The sequence below is a fragment of the Cataglyphis hispanica genome, chromosome 23, assembly GCF_021464435.1.
Source record: "Cataglyphis hispanica isolate Lineage 1 chromosome 23, ULB_Chis1_1.0, whole genome shotgun sequence".
Classification (NCBI taxonomy): domain Eukaryota; kingdom Metazoa; phylum Arthropoda; class Insecta; order Hymenoptera; family Formicidae; genus Cataglyphis; species Cataglyphis hispanica.
This window is the reverse complement of record NC_065976.1, coordinates 3759249-3782182: the sequence shown is the minus strand read 5'-3', so window position 1 is coordinate 3782182 and position 22934 is coordinate 3759249. Positions and strand designations below refer to the sequence as shown.

At 37.0% G+C, this 22934-nt stretch overlaps 2 protein-coding genes across 13 annotated transcripts in view; one reads left to right on the top strand and one right to left on the bottom strand.

The window, feature by feature from the left end:
* LOC126857803 (cytosolic carboxypeptidase 1-like) overlaps nt 1-12602 on the top strand; it is a 30089-nt gene extending 17487 nt beyond the window's left edge. For 9 of the 10 annotated variants that reach the window (XM_050607530.1, XM_050607533.1, XM_050607536.1 and 6 more), the window contains exons 15-19: nt 10038-10290; nt 10593-10717; nt 11062-11214; nt 11479-11623; nt 11908-12602. In XM_050607530.1, coding sequence (XP_050463487.1) covers nt 10038-10290; nt 10593-10717; nt 11062-11214; nt 11479-11590 — 643 coding nt within the window. In that variant the 3' untranslated portion in view covers nt 11591-11623; nt 11908-12602. The remainder of the gene's footprint in view (nt 1-10037; nt 10291-10592; nt 10718-11061; nt 11215-11478; nt 11624-11907) is intronic. The other variant, XM_050607532.1, reaches the window with a different exon arrangement.
* Nucleotides 12603-12948: 346 nt separating this feature from the next.
* Nucleotides 12949-22840, bottom strand: LOC126857859 (mitochondrial uncoupling protein 2-like). Of its 3 annotated transcripts, none has more exons than XM_050607698.1 (6): nt 22744-22840; nt 18879-19362; nt 18662-18783; nt 16645-16754; nt 14697-14915; nt 12949-14551 (listed from the first exon to the last, which is right to left on the bottom strand). In XM_050607698.1, exons 2-6 carry the CDS (start codon nt 18996-18998, stop codon nt 14166-14168), a joined length of 957 nt encoding a protein of 318 aa, XP_050463655.1. In that variant the 5' UTR covers nt 18999-19362; nt 22744-22840; the 3' UTR covers nt 12949-14165. The 3 variants fall into 3 exon arrangements, with proteins under 3 accessions (XP_050463655.1, XP_050463657.1, XP_050463656.1); XM_050607700.1 differs by having other exon boundaries at nt 14697-14912; XM_050607699.1 differs by lacking the exon at nt 22744-22840 and adding an exon at nt 19699-19844.
* Between the last annotated feature and the right edge of the window lie 94 nt (nt 22841-22934).

The window sequence follows — 22934 nt, the reverse complement described above, 5'->3', positions numbered from 1 at the left end:
ATTAACTAGCGAAGTCGTCGAATGAATAATGTTTGCCCACTTATAATTCATTTGCTAGTGGCGTATCGCGTGGATGTGAAATAGTGGAAGGACGAGTAATGGCAAAAATCATCGTCCTTATCCGCGTATCGATCAATGTAACATTTATGTTGATCCCATTAATAATATCCACGCGCGCGAACCCGGTTCTCACTTTGTGCCGACACCGTAAGTTCTCTCTCTCTCTCTCTCTCTCTTTTTCTCTCTGCCTCTCTTGCCGCCTTTTTTCGTTCGCGGTGCGGAATTTTACTTCGCCGCGTCTTCACGGTTCTCCGTGGATTTGTATCGACGGCGAGCGGCAAAAAGACGCCGGTTTCAAGGCAGACTTCATTTCTGAGCGTCTTCTCTCTCTCTCTCTCTCGGAGGCATCTTCGCGAACGCCCCGATTATCATCCACCCCTAAAAATCGCCTCGCACCATTCGTCAGCGAAACAACACGCACGATCGTGCCACTTAAATTCAACGCTAATTGCGACAAATCGCGTACCTTTGAAAAGAAAATCTGTAAATTATACCCTCTTGAACGTATAGTACTCGGCTCGCATACATTATGTTTCTATGCCTCGAGTTTTTAACGAATAATCAACGGATCATCTGACGAAGAAGACTCGGAGAGATTGTCAAGATCTACGTGATCTCGCAAAAGTGATTTATCTAACGAAGCTTATAGATTTTACTATAGAATCGCGCGAGCGAAGCATCTCGGTGGTCGAGGTTTTCGACACGCTTCACTCTTGTAGAAGAAGCGACTATGAATTTTCTGCCAGCGTTGAACCGGTTCGCTTCTTTCGAGGCCTTTGGCGCCGTCTATTCTTACGGCGCTTCTTCTCGCGCTCGATTTCTCTCTCGCGGGAGCGCATCGTCATCTTGCAAATGCATCTTCCCGCGAGATCAGATGAAATTCTCGCGCACGCTTCGCAAGATATCGGCCGTGCGGCGCGTGCGAGGACTACCGGGGTGCGTCTCAATTAAGCTTTACGCTCGTGATTAATGACGCGAGATCGTATCGTCGAGATGGTCGCCGTCGTTCGCAAACGGGGCGTATCGACGACTTATCGAGTATTTCACTAGCATCCATTCGCATATATATATATATATAATGTCTCGTCGATGCTTTTGCCGCGTACATTTCGCCATTATCTCGGATTATCTCTGACATTTTGTAATCTTGAATGAAAGCAGCGATATTTCATCGTTTGCGCACGACGTGTATCTTTTTTCTCGATCAAATGAAATTTCTAAATATATTTCGAAGATTTCTTTCGTGTACTGTTACAATTATTTTTTCCGATCGAAGTTTATTAATTCGCAGATATTTTGATGCGTACTGGACCAATGATGCTGTATCGCCGTTATCGAAATGCGCGGCTCTCGAGTGGCTTATCGATAACGTGAGTCGCGAAAGGGCTCCCAAGGTAGACTTCCTTTTTTATCCTCGTGTGTTCTCTCCGTTCGAGCGATCTCCGCGCGGACAATCGATCCTTCTCTCGTCCGCTCTTGATCGTTTGATTACGATACGGGAAACCGGTACAAGGGAAGGCTACATATGTATCCCTTGTCTCCCTTGTCCCCTATACGGTATTATCTTTCTCATTTTCTCTCTTTCTCGCGAGATACTGCCCGGTGGCAGAAGGCAGAATCGCCTGCTGGATCAATGATCGGATACGCGATGTGTTATTTCTGGCGTACACGACGCGCCGTGAGCAAAAAGCGCCTCGCGTGACATCCAAGACCTACCGCACCACGGAAACCATCCTCTTCTCCAGGTCTCACCAGGCGCAGCATCCGCCTGTTGTATCCTTTGCCGCACCGCGAGCTTAATGACAGGGTAGCATAAACCGTGCCGGTTACCTTCGCGGACACGATTCGAGAATGCAGATGAATCGGCCGGACGCGGGCAGCGGAGTGGCCAAGGAGGCATTTTGCGGTCGCTGTGTATTGCGGCTTCTTTTAAATTAAATGCATTTTAATGTAAGACGCGATTCAATAATCTTTCTATCAAAGATTTGCTGCTTGATTTATTTTAAAAATGGATTTACGCTCTTAATACATTATTTATTAAGTCATTTTGACATAAATCAGCTGATTAATTTGCTCACGATGAGATTCTTTAATCTTGTTTTTTTATATCAAATTGTATTATATTAATTATATTGTATTGATAGATATACTTTTTAATAATATAAAAAATTATTTTTTTATCTTTAATAACATAAAAAAATGTTATAAGAAAATAATTTATTCAATGGTTGCAAAATAGATTAAGGTAGAATTCGGTTTAAAGAATGTTTGAATTAAAGAATAAAAAAAAACATTCTTAAATTTTTGTACATAGGGAGAATGCGACCCGAACTTGTACTTCGCTGCAAAAGTCACGTTTCGTCGGTTACCTTGGTATAGGTCAGTTTAACAGGTTGAGTTCCCATCGCGGTATTCCCATGGGAATGCAACGCGTCCGTTCGAGTACACTTATTGTTAGATCCGGCGACGCTTACAGAGCGTCTTCTCCTCGCGAATCTCTCTATGTGGTAGTGGACAAGAGACGAAAGAAGAAGCTTCGATGCGCTGGATAAACAAGCGATCCTCCAGCAGCAGCATCACCACAGCCGTTGTCTCTTCGTCCTTTCGTTCTCTCTTACCGCCACTTTTTCTCCCTTTCTCGTTTTGTTTTCTTCTTCCTCTTCTTCTTCTTCTTCCTCCCTTCTTTTGCTTGATCCGTTCCACGCGAGGGAGAGACGCTAGGGAACAACTTCTCACAGCCGCGCCGAGGGACTTGGTCCTTTTTTTCTAAAACAAAAGCAAAGACCGGGGGTTCCAGCCGCGGTGGCCAGCAACGGCCAGCAAGCGACCATCGTCGGCCGCGCGACGAGGAGGAGGAAGCGTGGAAAGTGACGGAGCAGGAGATGCGAGAGGGAGGATGCCACAGGGGGATTCTTGCCGAGGTCTATTTCAGGCTCTCTGCCAGCAATCGCGCTATGTAAGGCCCTCTTCTTTCCTTCCCTCGCTCACTCCTCCTCCTCTCATCCTTTTTTCCGCTCTGCCTCTACCCTCCCTCCCCCACCTCCCCCACCGCCCTCTCGCTCTTGCCCCGGTGCCCCTACGTCTCCACCGTCCGGCTCTCTTCTTCTCCTTTTTCTCTGTGTACGGAACTCTCGGTTTTAGCTCGCGAACCGAGCGTCTCGGACCGAGACGATCCGAGGAGCCGTACTGCCCCGAAGGCTTCGACGATGCTCGTTCCTCCATTTTGATACCTCTAGGACAGTGATCCTCATGCGACCGCTTCTCGAATATATATTAAAATTTATTTATTCGATCAAGATATATCTGGAATCAATTCCAGGTAGCAAACTAACGCGAAAGGCATATTTCGTATAAAATTAAAATTAATCGACAATTTTATTACATTTTACATTCTACATTTCACGTTATTTATTTATAATATTTACAATATATCGTCTTTTAAATTAGCAGGATACGTTTTGATTTAATGTTCGTTTCTTAAAAATCGTGAAGCAACGTCGAAGAAGACCCGACACGATCGGATGGGGTACCGACGCGTAACTATTTATAGAATTCGGCTCTATCCCGAAAGAATCCAATTATAAGTGCGCAGGAGTGGTCGAGCGACTTCGTAAGGGCCGTACGACCTTGCATACTTTTTTATGGCTCACTCTTTTGGAGCCATAATTCAGTTAGTACCAGGGCAGCTTATTGACTTGCTCCTTTTTCGAGGAAAGTCTTAAAAACAGTGTTTCTCACCGACAAGTGTACAATTGCTGTGACATACAGATCATTTTATCTATTTGTCAAATTATTTAGTGATAATATATCTGGAAGCTTTTAATTTTTTTACCAAATACAATTTCAAGTAAACATAATTACAAAATTATTTTGATTTCTATGCCAATAAACAACCAGAGCTTTCAAAGTGATTATAATCGTAAAACAGCATTTCGAGTCTTGTTTTTTTTTTTTTTGCTAATTACATTTGTCTAATCAATTATGCTTTACGACGTAGAATGGTATGTGAAGATCCGAAGTTGAGAACACACCGCCGATCGTTTCTCCGCAGCGCTCATCGATTACGTACGCGGCTTATTATGTAGTCGCTGTGGTCCTGTGAATATATATTTAGATAGTTTCTGGCGGAAAGGGGGATATATATATGTATAAAATTATAGCGGGTGTGCGCGGAATACATAATAGGCGCGATATCCTCGAAAGCATTGTATCAAGCTGTGCGCGTACCGGATTCTCTTCTTACTCTCAGCCCGTATATCTTGCTCGCAATTAATGACGAAATGACTCGAATGACCGCCGCGTAATAACAACGAGCGCGATGATTGCGGATCGTTAGGGACGTCATCCTGTGTAGCATTGTCACGGCCGGTTTTACTCACTCCCTTGTTGCGGTTACGTGCCTCGGGGAAGGGCCCTAAGAGGACGACCTAGAACCTGAAACCGTGAACTCTCGTCCGTCCGATTACGGGGTCGAGGTGAAGAGGTCTTGACACGATCGGACAGCTCGGTACGGTGAAGAGAGGCCGAAGCGTTTTCGAGAAAAACGTTTCTCCGTATGTAGCACGAGGTATTCACGCCTTCTGACCTACGCGACTGTAAAAACAATGCGTTATTATGTTCATGTATACATACACAACATAGATACACAACAAAATGTACGTTGTGACATATGAGTTTGAAAAGTAAATGTATCATAAAGTCAACTTTTTAACAAATTTTTAACTTTACGTCACATTATAATAAGATATAGAATAATGGAAAGTATAGAAAGGAAGGAAAAGAAGGAAAGAAGAATAAAAATAGAGGAGTTTAAATACAATGAAATATATAAAAACGTAATGACGGAAGAATTACGAGCATATTTGAGAGGAAGAAGAGGAAGGAAGGATAGAAATCTGATAGCAAGATTTAGATGTAAAAACGAAATGAAGGGAAATCAACACTGGAGGAAGGAGGAAGAAAGAAAATGTAGAGTATGCTGAGAAAGAATAAAAAATAAGATACATGTGCTAAGAAATAAAAGAATGAGAAAAGACTAAAGATAAAATGCCAATAAAAGAGCTCTTAAAGAGGGTTGAAAAAGGCTGTGAATTAATGAAAAGGATAAATAAAATTAGGAAGGAGATAGAAGAAGAAAAAGGAGACCAATGTGGAGGAAGAAATAATATAAAGAAAATAGATGAAGATTATCATAGCAAATAAACTGTTGTGGAGAATGTTGAATATTTAATATTTTATGTGCATCAGATAATTTAGAAAACTATTTTAGACTCTGTTAGACTTTATTTATTTTAGAATTTGTTATTCGCGTATTTTATTTTAATTTTAATTTTAATTTTAATTTTAATCTTTAAATTTTTAATTTTTGATTTTTAAATTTTAATTCCCAATTTATTGGGAAAACACTTAATAGAAACACGCAAAGACAAAATAACAAATGTAAAAACTGTGCGACCGGAAATTGCACCGTATATTACTCGACCGCTCTAAAAAAATTAATCGTAGAGGATCGTGTATTAGAAGAAATTCTATGTTACGACGGACAAGTTACAGCCACTTAAGCCTTGCGTCTCTCGAGTTAAAAAGACTAGGATGAGGGATAATAAAAGTCGCTGGTCGATATCGTCGAATCATTTCATCGATCCATAAATCTTCATTAATATGATCATACCGGCCGATCCGCTTCTGGAATAATTTATCCAGGGCTCTCGCCATCTGCAATAGAAAAATTCTCAGTCTCATTCGCATCGGGTCCATATATTCATAAAACGTCTTTTCTTATCAGCGTGTTAAACCTCGTAGGACATTCTCGATGCTGTGAGTGGCTTTTGCGAGCAAGAACACGCAAGAAAGTCGCGTTTTGTTCCCGCGAGAGGAAATCGCGCGTTATTCCAACCGGAGAGACGAGCGTCTTCGAAGAAACGATCTCACGAGAGCGAGAGAGAGAAAGATAGAGAAAGAGAGAGAAGCATAGAAGAAGCGAATGGATTTGCTCGCCCTTTGCCGTCCGTGGAAAAAGGGTCGGCTCGGAGACCTTGGGTCTCCAGGAGGAATGCAAATCGAGACCGGTCACGAATATTCTAATGTGCAGTTAGTCGGCTACAACCTCGCCGTGGCGAGGGAATCGTCATTCGTTTCCTCCCATCGGCGCAGCAGCCACGATTGCACCCCGGGTACTCGCGCATCCAGAACAACTGGCGATTAGATACTTTGCGTGCCACCGAATGAGCCGTTCCGGCTCATTCGAAACGCAAATGACGGTGTCGAATCTCGTAACGATGACGATATTTTTAGCCTCCTGCCGGACAAACAGGTTGTCGTTCTTTAGACTCGCAACGCGATTTCCGAGATGTTGATTAAGCTAGATGTATCGGGGAATGACCGGTTGGCAAACATCGTTGTAGATTGTTGAACTTCTCCGCTAAATTCAAAACGGTATATTTGTCGCGTATCTACGTTCTTTTGCTTCCTCATAGAGGAAGCTTTGTTTTCGTGAAAATTTTTTTTTCCTTAAATTTTGATGCCAATGTGTTCGGAACGTTTTAAAACGTCAAAATAACATATTTACAAAATGTCCGTATGTACGTGCACAAAAACGACGTGGTTGCTCTAACTGTCGTAAATTTTAAGATAAACTTTTTTATATGACTAGAGTATTATTAAAGGTTGGTTGATATTGTACTTGGCTAGGATTCGGCGAAGGGTTTTTTCTTATAAAATTTTGAATTTTTCAAAAAAGGGTGTTATTGCTCTAAGTTCCGCAAATTTTTAGATATCCATCTAAATATTTTTATATGAATAGAGAGTATCGTTAAAAGATGGTTGGTATTAAATTTGAACTAATGAGAAGATTCATTTTTTATGAAATTTTGAATTTTTCCAAAATAGGTTGCTCTAATATTTTTACATGAATAAAGTATCATTAAAGAATGATTTGTATTAAATCTGAACGTCTTTTAGAAATAAAATTATGAGGAAGCAATGTGCAAGTTTCTAATTGGCACAATTTTTTAATCATCAAACAATATTTAGAATTTTCAATGATTTCGATAATTTTTCTATTAAATGTAATTTGATGATGATATAAATAAAGCGCTCTTTTACATAACGCATAATTTGTAACGTACACTAGCTTCTTACACGAGCTTCTTTGTGCATAGCGATGGCAGCGATGCATTACGAAAGGACGCTACCAGGCTCATGTATTCGCGATATTCAGAGACGTGGAAAAGACGTAGCCGAGATGAAAGGGAAAAAAAAAAAAAAACATCCAACTACGAGATGGTTGCACGATCGAACCTCGGGATAACCCCGGGAAGAAAATGCCTCCAGGCTCGTAGAAGACGGGACGGAGATAGATGCGAGGGGACGCGGATGGTAGTAAAGTTCACGGAAGAAATACGCGATGCACACGTGGAGGAAGGGCCTTAAGGAAAGCAGAAGTTCCCATAACACCAGGAGAGAGAATTTCGCTTTACGATCGCAAGAACGTACCCTTCCGAGTCCTCGCGCATTCCCGCTCTCATCTCTTCCTCGATTTCTTTGTCGGTTATTCCAAGAATTCTCTCGCTAAGATCCGATATCTGACGGTTGTTGGTTCGAGAAGCTGTTTTTATTTTTCTACTAGAGATTTATGTCTCATTTGTGTGGAGATAACGAGCGGACTTAAGTCGACGAACAGGATAGATTAATAAAGATTTAACGATTATTGGTTATCATTTATCATATCTCGGTGATAAAAATCTCGACCTTTACATGAATAGCCTACACTTGTAATTGATTAAAGCGTGTAAAGGCAATCGCGACAATCAATTGAATCTTCGATCAATTTCAAATTAGATAAACACGATAATCTTAATTATGTTATATATGAGAGGATTCGGCGCGTGTGTGTGCCTTTGCTTATTCCGAAAAGTTTATTCGCGATATATTACGTACGAGCGGTAATCCTTTGACACGAAGCGCATGTCCGAGGCGAGTCGGTCGGTTGCATATAATTTGTACAGAATCTCACGAGAGGTGAGAGAAGTTAGCAGTCAAGGCTTCTTCCTCGCAAAGTCATTGACATTGGCGGATGGCACGAAGAGAGAGACTGATGCTGCCCATTACATCGAATGGTTAATAAAACAGCGACACTCTCATTGTACAGACATTCAATTATCGTTTCCAAACATATGACTCATCCTCGTGAGTTCTTTCTACATTGGAGAACCTCTTTACCCCCTCAATAAGAATTGAAGAGGAGAATTCTAATATTCAGAAATACTTTCGAATTAAAATGAGCTCTTCACGGAGCAGTCATTTTTATTTTTATCTTATGTAATCAATTACATAGAAATTTAAATTTAAATTTACTATTATGTTCATATCCTATATATGTATGTATATGATATATGTACATAATAGTAAATTTAAATTTAAATTTCTATGTAATTGATGTAATTATATAAAATAAAAATAAAAATGACTGCTTCATGGAGAGCTCATTTTAATTATAAATAAATAAATAAATATATATAATAAAATATTATATATTATAATATATAATATTTTGCAATTTTTAAATAATATTTGAAATTAATATTTGAAATTTTTAGATAAACAACTTTATTCCGTACAGACAGAGACTTGTTTTGTGGATGTAATGCTCGCCGTCAGATGTTGAATGTTCTTAATAACATTACCTGACGAAGCGCGTCTCCTCGCGATTTCATTTCGCTGCGCGTTCTGAGACAACCAATCGTTTTTTTGGCGTTGCACGATAAAATATATTATCTCGAATGACTGTCCTCTTTCGCCGGCTTCTGCGAACGCGGCGCGCCGGTGAACGTCCTCTCTTTCCCTCCCGACGGGATTGTCATCAGGTGTATGTACGTCAGCGTTAGCTGTCACTCTCGCCATGCGTGCTCATTTAAATCGCGTTATATATAAATAAATATATACATATAATTGCTCCATTAAATGTCAAAGATGCACGTGGAGAAATTTTTGAATAATTTCTCGGAATTTCTTTCTCGTTCGAGGAAGGCTTTAAGCATTCAATACACAATTATTTCAAAATTCTCAAACTTGACTTTTCTCATTGGCCATCTTTATGCTGAGGAGAAGAAAGAAACGAGTCTGCTTAATATTCCGTGTAGATCGAGATATTAGTGCGGGACGATATGTGCGGTGTCAAGACAATAGCCATAACTCAAGCGACCGTCTTCATCGGTTGTCACCTGCCATGCCCCACTATTAGCTATGCGCGACGCGAAGGCGTCACTTCCTCCGACTCCGGCTTCCGGCCGCCGGAAACGTCCTTCTAACCGCGGCTGAATCCTTAAATGAAAACGATCTCTCGCGGGTCCCGCCCCTCTTCGATCGCAAACGATATATTGAGATGAATAGTTAAGTGCATTATTGCATAATTTACCTATCGTACACACATCTATACATATAGATGGACACATTTTATAAATAGATTCCGGGAAATCACCGGATATCGTAAACCTGAGAAGATGTCTTAGGAAATTGGTCAATAAATAATGCTCGCAAATTACTTGTCTCGGGGGGGACGCATAAATATCTCGAAGCTTGCTGCGTAAACTTTCGCAGACATTAAAATTATTTCATCGTTTGAAACGTACATGCATTCTTCGCCGTCTAGAAGAATATCGAGATGCAACGGAAGAACCGCAGAAGCGAGCTGAAAAAAGAGCTCGTTATATGATATCAGATCTGTTACATCAGCTAAAAAGCTAGTTTGGAATTTCCGGACTCGCATAAGATAACGAAACGTGATACGTTTATGGTACCGCGCGAGCGAACATCATTCCTGATAATTTCAGCATTTTAAAGGTTCGCGATCGCACCATTCACGACAAGATATCCAAGCTGGAATCTAAATGTTCTGTCTCTTTATGTATATAAGATTCTTCGATATATGTGTCGTCTGATTTTTAATCATCCTAACGTACGGCTTTCGTTGTCGACAGCAATCGTTACGGTCTGACGAACGAAGACCTGAATCGACGCTGGAGCAATCCCAATCAGGTGTACCACCCGGTGATCTATCACACCAAGGGCCTGATGGAGTACTGCGCCAGGGTGCTTCAGAGGCCGCCCCACGTTTTCGTCGACTACCACGGCCACTCGCGAAGGAAGAACGTGTTTCTGTTCGGTTGTTCAAGGTCGGGTTCCTGGAGCGCCGCTGACAGAACGAAACCGGACCAGCCGGTGCAGTATTTGGTAAGGGAATCGACGGAAGAGGGAATCGGCTACAGGCGATATATTTTTAGATTCTCCGTTCGCGTGCGGATCATTTATCTTGCATTTACTGGTCCGATCCAGTGGACGTTTATCACTTTCAGCGATTGTCCTTCGCAGCGCGAGCTTTCGATTTACGCGATTCATTTCGTCTCGCCCCGAGAACGCCCCAATAAACGATACCGCGAAAGAAAAATTTTCCTTCTCTCAAGACGTCGGGATTTTTATCAGAATTACCGAATGCGACCTCGTAATAATCCTCTCGCGCATTCCTTTTGTATCAGATGTTACCGCATCTCATGCAGAGGACCTCGCCGGCTTTCGCTCTGCCACTCTGTTCCTTCAAGGTTGAGAGGAATAAAGAATCCACTGCCAGAGTCGCCGTGTGGCGGCAGTTGGGTGTCTCGAGGTAGGACTATATTCCGATTCGCGATTCTTTAGCAACGTCGAAGTTATTCTTCGAGGCAGTCTTTGAAAAACGCATTTCATATGAAAGATCTTTTTTCGGAATTTAAATTATAGTTTACGATCAACATTAAAATTACTAGCTTGATGGAACATTTTTGTTCATATTTATATAAAAAAGCTAATATAATATTTATATATATATATATATATATATATATATATATATATATATATATATATAATATTGTATAGAAAAGCTAATTTTATATTTTTAATAAAAAATGCAATTATATGAATATTACAAAAAAACTGTCAGTTTTAATGATTAATGTTTCATTCAAACAGAAGTTACACGATGGAGAGCAGTTTTTGTGGATGCGATCAAGGCATATTGGCCGGTTTGCATCTCGATACAGGACATCTTAAAGCCATTGGGACAGATTTCTGTCAAGCTCTATCCATGATGAAAGACGGCGGTGACAATTGGACTGTCGGAAAGTACGTGAAACTTTATCTCGCTTTATCTTTGTAAGAGTAAATCTAATTAAATATAAATTCGTCACGATTGATGAAATACTTCTAAAGCTTGCTAAAAAAAGAACATTTGATAAGAGATAAAAGGGTTTAATATCTTGCGGTGAAAAAAGGAAAAGCATCTCCGAGGAGCATATTGTTAGTTTGCGAGCTATTTTTTGAGATCTAAATTTTACTCAATTGTTGATTAAGATGAGAGATTCTACAGATTGATGTTATTAAACGTAGCTCGACGGAGCAGGCCTGTTGCCCGAGAAAGTGCATCTTACGAAAATCGCGGAAGATTTCAAAATGTATTCAGGATAAACACGCTATACATCATACTACGGCACTATCTTAGCAAACGAGATAATTAAACAATTGTGATTTTAAGGCAAGATTTATGTATGATTTGTGTACGTGTGCCAATTTAACGCTTTCACTAAATTGTTTCATGTTATCACTGGCTTGCGTTATTATCAATGTCGAACTAACTTGCCTATACTGACGATAACAATTTAAGCAAAGAGATTTGTCATTTTTTAAGTGTATGGTCGAATAATCATTGAACATATGAATGTACTTATTGGTTTTTAAGTCAACGCACAACGTTTGCTCGTTCAGTCTATCGTTTAATATCGTTACGTTCAATATCGTTTTAATTTTGTTTCTTTTTAGAATTTCTATGGAAGGACATCTCCTCGAGGAGACAGGCTGCATAGACGATGAAGAATGTTCTGATAGCGGATCTAATGAATCCGATTTTCAAACTTAGGAGGTTCCGCGCTTTAGTCAAGGATCAGAGAATTAAGAAATTCATTATTCAATTGTTCGCACATAAACTTAAAAGTTAACATAAAAATTATATAAATTTCCGTTCTAATAATATAGCACCAAGTGTGTTGCACTTTATCAAGAGATACATATCTTAAACAATGTTCATTTAAAACTAGTAATAAAGTTTAACCTTTATGAAAATACTATGTCGCATATTTGTGTGTATTTTAGAAATTGAATATATTTCGAAAATTGAATTTTACTGTATAAATAAAATTATCCATTCGTTATAGATTTAATACGCGTGAGAGGGCTACTTAAGTTAGTTATACATGGCTGCGTATAATTATTTAGCTAAAAAAAATAAAATTTGAATAAGAATTTGATATATATTATTAAAAAAATTATCATTTAAATAATAATAAAACATAAAGTTTTATATATTTGAGAAATTTAAACATGAAAAAGGCAGATATTAAACGATATCAAAGTTAAGATAAGGGAGTTGTATCCACATTCCCTCATATTGTACCTCGCTCTATACTTTGTACACTTAACGTATATAAATATAGCAAATAAATGTTATTGAACTGTTATTACCTGAAAATTTACGAGACCCTGACTTGATTATCTGCATTCATATACGGATTACGATATCTCAAGTTCTTGATAAGGCCTTGTATATCAATATTAGTATTGCAAATTTTATAACGAAAATAATCAGAACAATAATCACAATGAAAGAATTTAGAAAATCAATAAATTGTTTTTTAATAATTTAGAAAATAAAAATCTAATTTATGTACTAGTGTAATAGTTTCAGAATCTATTTTATTTTGTTTAAATGTGCTGAGTAATATTGGCATAAATAGTTATCTTGCATTACGTAATATGCAATTTTAAAGTAATTATAAATACAATTACAAAAAAAATATTGCAACATAATATTACCAATAAATTAATTTTAATCAAAACTCAAAATTAGATGACAGGAAAAATATAAATTACAATTTGATTTTATATTTCTATATTGCAGGGATTCATGATGAGATCGCTTTCTCTATCTGAAGCATTTTCTTTTTTAATTATTTCTCAAGCAAATTAGAAAATTTTTGATATAAGAATACACCTTGTAATTAAGCATAATCAGTCATGTAATGCTCATATAGTATACTTATATATGTCATTTTAAGATCGAACACGGTCATCGTCATCAGAAATCGGCGATACATTGCAAAGAGCAAATATATTACAAAACGACATTTTGATATTGTCGTCTTATAAAAGTTGGGAATGAATGTATTTTATTACAAATAACGATTTAATAAAGTATGTAAAATTTGATAATAGAGGATTTTTTTTTAATGTTTCGCTCGCAGATTAAATTATTTAATGGCAATGTTTCGTCGATAAAACTACAATAAAAATTGTGCCCTGTATAATATTAATTGACTGAATCGAGATTATATTGTACATGCAAAAAATTGCGCGCTACGTATGTGAATTAATTAATTAAAGCATTGAAAATAGGATTCGTTATAATTGCAAATTCTTTGTGAGACTCTAGCTATTTTAAGCAAAGATCGCAACGATCTTTTATAACATTATTGTCTGTTTCATTAATGATGCCCATGTAATCATCATTTCTACCTCGCTGAAAAGGCCTAATTGCTTTATTATAAGTCTATAAAACTGATGCTTAGCCAAACTTGGTTGCATACAAACTAAGAAATCTCCACTGTCTTCTAAATACTTGTGCACATTTATAAGTAAAAGTCGCATCAGTAAATCAATATGAAATTATAGCTCTATTGCTATCATTTAAAGATATAAATAATTTTTGTTTTAGAATTTGATTAACGACCAATTAAATATTGACTAATTCAACGATAATACAATTACATATAAAAAATGTAAAGACTAAAGAAACAGTATGAGAATATTTTCCATCATCATCAGCCATAATCATATCTTAAGATTAACACGTACTTGCTGGCGGAATAAGAATTTCCGATTTATCTACATTTACGCACATTTCATCTAAGTAACCGCTAATTCTCTATTGAACATGTGAATTTCGATAAAATAACTCAATATTATAGGATTACATTGATTTTTCACTCCGACTTGCAAAAAATAATCGGCGAACAAAAAGATCTTTATTCGATGCCATGCCATTTCTTCAGCTGCAGTTTCATTTGTTCGTATGTCACCCAGAGTACGATATTCCAGGAAACTAGGCGCGAGAAACTCGGCACGAAACCCTTGTAGAATGCGGATGGGCCCTCCTGGACGAAGGTCCTGATGGCACAGTCTATCGCGCCCTTGTACTCGCCGGCTGCGCTGTTCATGTAACGCGTCTTCACTACATCCACAGGACTCGCTGCCAGAGTGGTGCAAAGTCCCGCGGCCGTTGCGGCCGTCAAGTGACACGGTATCCCGTCGTGGAGATAGCCGCTGACCAGAATGAGATCCTTGATGACATCGTAACAGACTATCTCCGCCACATTCACGATAGCGTTCCGCGAGATGTTCGGCATGGTTCCTGACGAGATAGCGTTTCAATTATTTCAGCGATATAAAAAGATATGCTTAAAGGCTATTTCGAATAATTCTAATAGACATGAAATGAAGAGAGAAATTTAGCAAAATTCTGCAAAGCGCGGGCCCGTATGACGATTATTTCTCACCTTTCCAAAGGCCTCTCGCGCCTTCCACGCTAGCGATATTCTTATAAGCCTGCAGAGTGGAGGTATACCTCACCGTCGATCGCCCATTATTTCCAGCTTGCAAGCGGACCTTAACAACGTCGGTCGGCTGAGCCAGCAGCACCGCCAAAGCACCCGTTGTGATTCCTGCAGCAATCCGCACGCCAATGTCTATCGATGTGCAGCTTCTACTATTACCTGCTGAAATATAAAAACGAACGATGAAGAGCTATGGCGCTGTCATGGAGAGGATTCGATGGATAGATTAAAAATTAATAACAGGATAGGACGGACGCGGGTTGCGCGTCGGCCGCTTCTTATTGATTCATTAAATGTTCTTCAATTATAAATAATTTTTTTTTAACGAGATGTCCCTATTGTTCTTAAATTTATATTTTCTTAAAGTTTTGCCATTAATTAACAAATAGAATGTATTCATCGAAAAAAACTGTCACGTCGCGATCAAAATAAAACTCTTTAATGTAATCAAGACACTAATTAAAACTAATAATAAATAAATTTCGAAAAAAATATGAAAAAAATGTGATACCATGATTTAATTTTAAACTTGATATTAAAAATCCGTTTTCTTTCACTTATCGAAAGCATTGTCTCATCTGTACATGCCCAATTTACATATAAAATGTATATAAATGATGAGATTATTATCAAATAAATATATAAAGTTTACAAATTTACATTCAAGAAAAATTCTTATCGACAATTACGCGAGTCCAAACCAATTATCGCTTAAAATTATAAGAGAAAATAATGTTCAGATATGTACGCGTGATATTGAACATGCACAAATTGTAAATAATCCGTAGAATTCTGCGAGTTTATTTTAGCAAACATTTTAACAAAAATCATCAAAGATACCGTAAAAAACATGTATAAAGATTAAAAATCAATAAATATATTAAATCGAGCCAAAATCGGAAAAAGTTTCAGCGATTCGTAAAAAAGACGGAGAAACTATCTTTGAAATTATTACATCCAAATAAATATATTTTACAAGTTTACGGTATTTTTTATTCGAACGTCATTTTGACGAATCGAAACTTTTGCCGAACGCAAATGGAGTGAAATGCATAAATATGTAATAATCTCACACTTTTATCCAATACAGCGAGTTACAAAAGACGTTCGGATCCCCATTTGATATATAAAGTATTCCTTCATTGTTAATCTATTATTAATCTATTTTAACTTTCTCATTCCCATTTCCTTACTGTTAATTATCTTTCGCTTTACCTCCTTTGCTTTCTCTCTCAGCCTCGAAAATGATGAAGATGAAGAAGGACAGTTTTGACAATCCCAGCCGAGGCGATCCAATTCGCGCATGGAACTTGTTGAAAACTTTCACCGTGATAAAACGAGCGGCCGATATGATAATTCACCATTCGTGAATATGTGTGTCTCTGTTTATATGTATGTCAGTGTTCGACGACATTTGAATAAATGAACAATTTATTCGGTATTTAAATTTGCTAATACTTAATTCTTATCATTTTGTCATCATTAATAACTTTTAATATATAATATAAAGTATATATATATATATATAAAGTTCGTTTTTGTGTGAATTTGCTTTATTTATTTTGAAGACTTTCTCACAAATGTAAAAATCTCTGCGATTGTTATACATATAATAGCAAATATTTAATCAAATATAACTTTCATCATTGCAACTTTTTTTTTGTAATTTCGTCCAACACTGTAATAGGTGTATGCATTATATATGTGTACATGTGTGTTCAAATATGTGCCTGTGTATGTGTGTGTGTGTGTGTGTGTGTGTGTGTGTGTGTGTGTGTGTGTATACACGATATACGTGTAATATTATGCAAGTGGGATCCTAACGCGCGGCTACTTTCGTATATCGCAGAAGTTATATTAATGAAAAAGTTAGGAGTTTTACTCGATGTACCGTCGAAGAATCCAGCGTAGAGTGACTTCACGCTGTCGTAGAGGCCCAATCGTATGCTGGCGAAACACATCTGTCTCTGGAGTCCCGCGGACAGACCTCCGTACAGGCTCCTGTAACCACCCTCGCTCAAGCTCACCGCCCTCACAATTCACCTCAAGCGCATATCCCCAGGACATCTTTCTTTATATATTTCTCTCTCTCTCTCTCTCTTGCTCTCTGTTTCACTATCCTATGTCCTTTTTTTGCATTATTTGCCTTTTATGTATAAATATCGCGTATTTCTTTTTTATCTCCCCCTTTTACCCCTTTTTTTCATCATTGGCGCAATTTTGCTCCGCTTTTCTTTTATAAGGATTATATAATATTTCTATATATCGAATGCGCTTTGGCGAAAATCAATATTATTTGTTAGTGAAGTATAAATTGGAGACGCGCGAGAGAAAAGAGAAGCGGCCCGAGAGCCGAGAAATAAACGGAAGAGAGCGTGCATTATTGTCAGCTGATCATAAATTGTAAAATTGTTGTATGACAAGATTCAAGAAGAGGAACCGGTGATTAGAAAAGTAAATTACTAGATAATGTAAACGATATAAAATCAAAAAGAGAAGCTGAGACAAAAAAGAGAGAAACTGCGTGAGAACTTAAGAGAAACATATGATGTAAGAGAGATAAGAGCAGATTGTCTCTCCCGGCTATTTCATCAGTGACGGTTACTGAAACGTAGACACGTAGAAAAATTTTGTGATATTTCACGTGTTGTATAAAAATATTTATACAAAATGTCACGTATTTCATATTATATCATGACTCGAATTATGCTACAAAAATTAATAAAAAGGAGTTTATAAATATCTTATAAAAGAAAGGCAGTAAAAAATTAATTCGTCAATTTTCGCGAATACGATAATCACGAGATATAAAGGAGAGACAGTCCACGTGTGAAAAAAAATAAATAAATAAGAATAATAAAACGGTAAAAAAAATTCGATAAGAGTATCATCGACAAGGCTTGCTGCATTTATTTCATTATATATTTTTCATTTTACTTTCTCGTAGAATTACTGATAAATTTCTGAAAGCTGATTGCATTGTTTCAACTATCTTATTAAATTTCTTTATATAGGTGAGAATCGGAAGCACTTGTCCATGACATCTGATTGAAAGGTAAAATTGAAAATCATATTTATCCGGAAATTGACTTTCTAGATAAACTTCCCAGAATTAGCGAAAAGCATCATTATGCATGTGCCAGATATCGAGCAAAATTTCGATAAAAAGAACGATCATCAATTATCGCGATCATTTTACATCGATTCTTCTTTTACTGATCTATAGAAGATGAAGTATAAACTATTGAATAATCGACAGATTTACATTTACGTCATAAGGCTTAAACAAAGGCATTCTACCTGACATGGCAAACTTGCATCATAAATATATAATTTTACTGGAATCATAGATTTAAAAAAAAAAAAAAAAATTAATGTGACAAAAACAAGTTGCTTTTTATATTTTAATCGAATATTTAGTTTGTAGCTATTGAAATTTGACTAGATATTTAATATTAATTTTTAAATTAATTTTTATGCACATACTTTCTCTTATATTTTTAACACATACATATATTTTATATCCATTCTTAATTCAATGTTAATCAAATGATATATCCATTCTTAATTCAACGTTAATCAAATGACGAAAGGATCGATCAGCTCAATCTGGCACACGCCGGAACAAGAAGTCTGGTTAATAATAGTGGTCTGTGTGTTACGAAGTACCACATTATTATTTCAGAGAGATTGATACTTGAATGTAAAATAATTATTATATCAACGAGCAACAGCTCTATCAGCGGTTTCAATTTAAATGGAATCATCGCAGGCAAGAAACTTATATTTATAAATCCATGTATATATACATACATAAGTAACGCGATATTTTATACAAACGTTAATAGATTAAATGGTGTTTACCTACCATCGCGTCTCTTAAACTATCTTTAGGATAATGAACGTACCTTACGCCTTCGAATCTAACGAGGTTCCCGATGGTCTGGAACAATCCCGGCTGGCTCGCTCTTACTGCAAAAACCGGACCTTCCGCTGACGCCAGCAATAAAGCTTGTCCTGCCCCCGCAATCTTAAAAAAAATTATGGTTTCAATCGTGGAAGAGTGAAAGAGATTTTATGGAAAAACAAAAAACATGAATGATAGCGAGAATTATTTCTGCTTACCTGCATTCTGACTTTGGCGGTATCCAACGGAAAGGTAGCTAAATCGGCGATGCAGGCCGCCGTGCCGGCGGTAAATAACTTCAAGCCAAGTGAAAAATCTTCCGACGTTCCTTGCTTCATGATGCTTTCGATTTTTTTCTTTCTCTCCCTTTTATTATCGCTGATGTGTGTAAGTTAAAAGGTGCACGGTACGTGTAGGACGGTGCAAGATTCTTGGATAACTTTTCCCTCGCGTGACAAGATACCGCAAGCTTGCTCGTCTTCCTCCAGCAGAAAACTCCTTTCGTTTTCGTTACAGACAAAAGATACTATGTACACTATATACAAGGTCCTCCAGAGGACGACAGGAACCTTCAGATGTTCATGAACGGTGGTTTTAAAGATACGGTTCCCTGAAGTGATCGGGATAAGCGTGGAGTCCTCCCGATCGCGAGCACTCGTGTTTAATTTCCTGATAGTGAACTTCTTTATACATACTATTCTCCTGTGAACAGAAGCGATGCGAGAAAACGCCGGTATAGTATTCCGATACAAAAGTCAATCGCGGATCGATGCGATCGAATCGAGCGCTGCTACTTTTATTCTACAAACGGATATCGTGTCGGTCTTTAATAAAATAAAACGATCGATAAGCGCGAAAATATATTGCATATAACGTAATCAGCTGAAAGTAGCAGACTCGATTGCTCGTTATCAAGACTCATCGATCGTTGATTAGCATCGAAAATCCATTGCAAATTCGTTCATTTTCGAATCGCGAACGAAGTACGCGCGACAATCTTGGATTATCTAGATAAGAATAATTAAGTTAATATCGTACTGTAATGTTAAACACGATCGATTAATCGGTTTCCATTTGTTATGATGGTACTTGTCTCACGACTCAATACATTTCTCACAAAATTATAGAAGCGAACATGACGCCGCGTCGAAGGTATCTCTGTTTCTGCGCACGAAAAAGTTCCGGTACACCATCGGACACTAAAATAGAACGCCGAGGATGAAAAGAGAACTACGGTCGACTTGGTCGTTCGCCAATAGGAGACAGGCTTTATTTGTAATGATTGTAATGATCACCTAATGTTTTTTTTTTTTTTTAAATAAATATGTTGTGGTTTATATCATCTCGGCCTTCAAGTGTTTGAATAAATGTTACGTAAGCGATCGGAACTTGAATCATTTTATACGAAAAAAAAATCGTAATGATAACAATTGTATACTTTATATTTGGGAGATACTAAATAAGTGGGATAAGGTGACGCGTCCAGAGTTCAAAGAACGCTTCAAAAAGCAATTCGCAGACTTTGCTCGATCGTTTTATTTTGCGTTTATCGAGTCATGCGACTGATTTGTTATTGAACTTAAGTAATCAATTATGCAATGACACGCGTTGTCTACATACAGTTGTATACATACAGTTTGTCGCATTCCATCAATTAAAGAAATTGTCGTCGGACTTTGAGCCTCCGCATTGTTTTAGAAGGTAAACTTGAAATTAATACGATGTTGTTTAGTATCAATAACGGTGCTCCATTTCCTCGTTCGACTTTGATGCTTGTGATAAGTTAATTAGATCATTCAATTGAGTACGACGTTGCTAAAGTATGTAGATATCTATGCGATTACATTAATCACCTGTGAAAGTTCTAGTACGTAGTCCAAAATAATCATCGTGCTTCTCAGAATTTACAAACACAAGCTCGACGCAAAGGAATGAATGTCATCGGTGTTCTTAAAGAGCATAGTACAAAGTCCACGTTTGAAATATTTTCTCGCCGTGCAAATTTGCGTCAATGCCGTGCCTCCGCAACGTCACGTGAATTTTATTACAACGCTTCTATTATAACGAAATTTAATCTATATTATTCTTAAATTCAAATTTGCAGAAATTAAAATTTTTTTTACATCTCAAGGTTATCTTTATCATAAAACTTAAATTTTGCACAATTTTTTTTATGTCGTTAAAATAGAATGCAATAGAAAACAAATTTAATAAAAAATTATTTTCCTCTAATTATAAAGTATAAAAAAATAATCGTTTCCTTGTTATTCTTCTTTCAAAAAGACAGGATAGTCTTGGTAACTCGGAACTTTACGCAATATCCTTGCGAGAATACGTCGATGCGAAATGAAAGGTATGTATTGATTGTTCCCGTCATTGTGACAAAAAAGCACAGAACACGCGCGTGAAAAAGATTTTAAAATATTATCGGCTATTTTTCAACGTAACAATATCACCGATATTAATAAAAAAATATCTCTCTCTCTTTCCGTTAATCTTAAAAAAAATTTTTAATTGTATTAATTAATATAATTAATAATAATGTAATAATTAATATAATTACTTAATTTTTTTTCGAATTAGCCACCATAAAATTATCATTTATTGATACAGATTTCGACGCGATTTAACACAGATGATACATTCGCAGTATGTCAAGTTGGAGCTTTCGCATTATTTTTCCGAGAATCTCGAAGACTATCGCAGGAAATCGAACCACCGCGACGTCTAGTCACGCGAATTGACATATGACTCATATGCGATGAAGTAAAATAAAAATGGCAATCGAGTTGCACGCAGAAGATATCACTCCTGGTATTTGATATATACTTCTCAGTGTGGGTGTTTAAAAAATCAATGTGGCGAATTCTCATCAGTCCCGGATAATGCAGACACGCATACTATATGCGTTCTTCCATAAAACATGCTTAGCTTCGCCGACAAATCGGCGCCGTTTCGTTTATCGCAGCGCGACTTCCATTTCGTTAAATTGCTCGCAATATTGCCTATACCAGAATGTGTGTGTATGTGTGTATAATACGTATGTATGCGAACGATGCCGGCTTGCGTGAGAAAATTCTTCGATTGCACTGCGCAATTGCAGTCCGCACAACGCATGCTCGACGAGTCGATTTTTCCCTGTTATAACGTCGGTCAATGATAATTATAATTAGTTAAATAATATATCATTATGTCTATTTCGTAGCCGTTATTATGATCTAGAAAGAGAAACGTATTCTTGAAAAGAGAAAGTTAAATTGATCGGTATTGCTGACTTCGAAAATACTACGAGTCACATTTTTCGAAAATTTCTTATGGTTCTTTAATCGCGAAAACGATCAAGTATTAAAGAAACAATATCGTACTAATCATAAAAATGAATTTTTCTTTAAATGTTGCAGAATCTAATGTATTTCATTTACAAAGTTAATTATTGGTTCTCTTTTATCGTTATACAGTCGAAAAAATCATAAATTAGTTGAATCGTATAAGAAATTAATAATTAATAACAAAACTGTATGTATACATCGCATATGAGTTTGTGATCAGCTGTCGCATCTCACGAATTCGACATGATAAATAATGTCATGAAGCGTCATTTACAATCCAAATGTCACCGGACATTGATTTTTTGCCAAGTGGACAAGCCCTAATACGAAACAAAGAATGTCACGCGATATATGTATATCATTGTCACTGATAATCGTATCTACCTTTACACTATGACCGACGTATCATAAGCGACCTTGAAAGAATTATATGAAATGTAACGAATTAATTAAAATATTTCAAAATATTGAGAAGACCAGTCTCAGCATGTACAGAACATTTAATAAATAACATATTCAGAATATTTAATAAATAGTAATATCTTTAGAAGCACAAAAAAAAAAGAAAGAGAAGATCGTTTGGTTTTCGAGGAGAAAAGTAAAATATAAATGGAAATATGAAAGTAGATGTAGGTATAAATGTCACTTCGTGATATAAATTATTTGATATAATTATTTATAATATATATTTTATAAACAATGATATAAATTATAAAATAAAAAAGGGAAGAAAGAAAAATTGCAGATCACTTACCAAGTGTACAGTGAGTGAGTAACAACACAACTGAAAGGAATTTCGAGAAAGCACCGTTTATACCGACTTGCCGACCAATGGCGGAAGTTCAAAGTCGAAATCGTCCAATGAGTAGTCGTCCATGGCGTCATCTTCCACCAAGGAACAATCTAGCTTACAGAAATCGATAATTTCTATAAGCGCGGCTACAG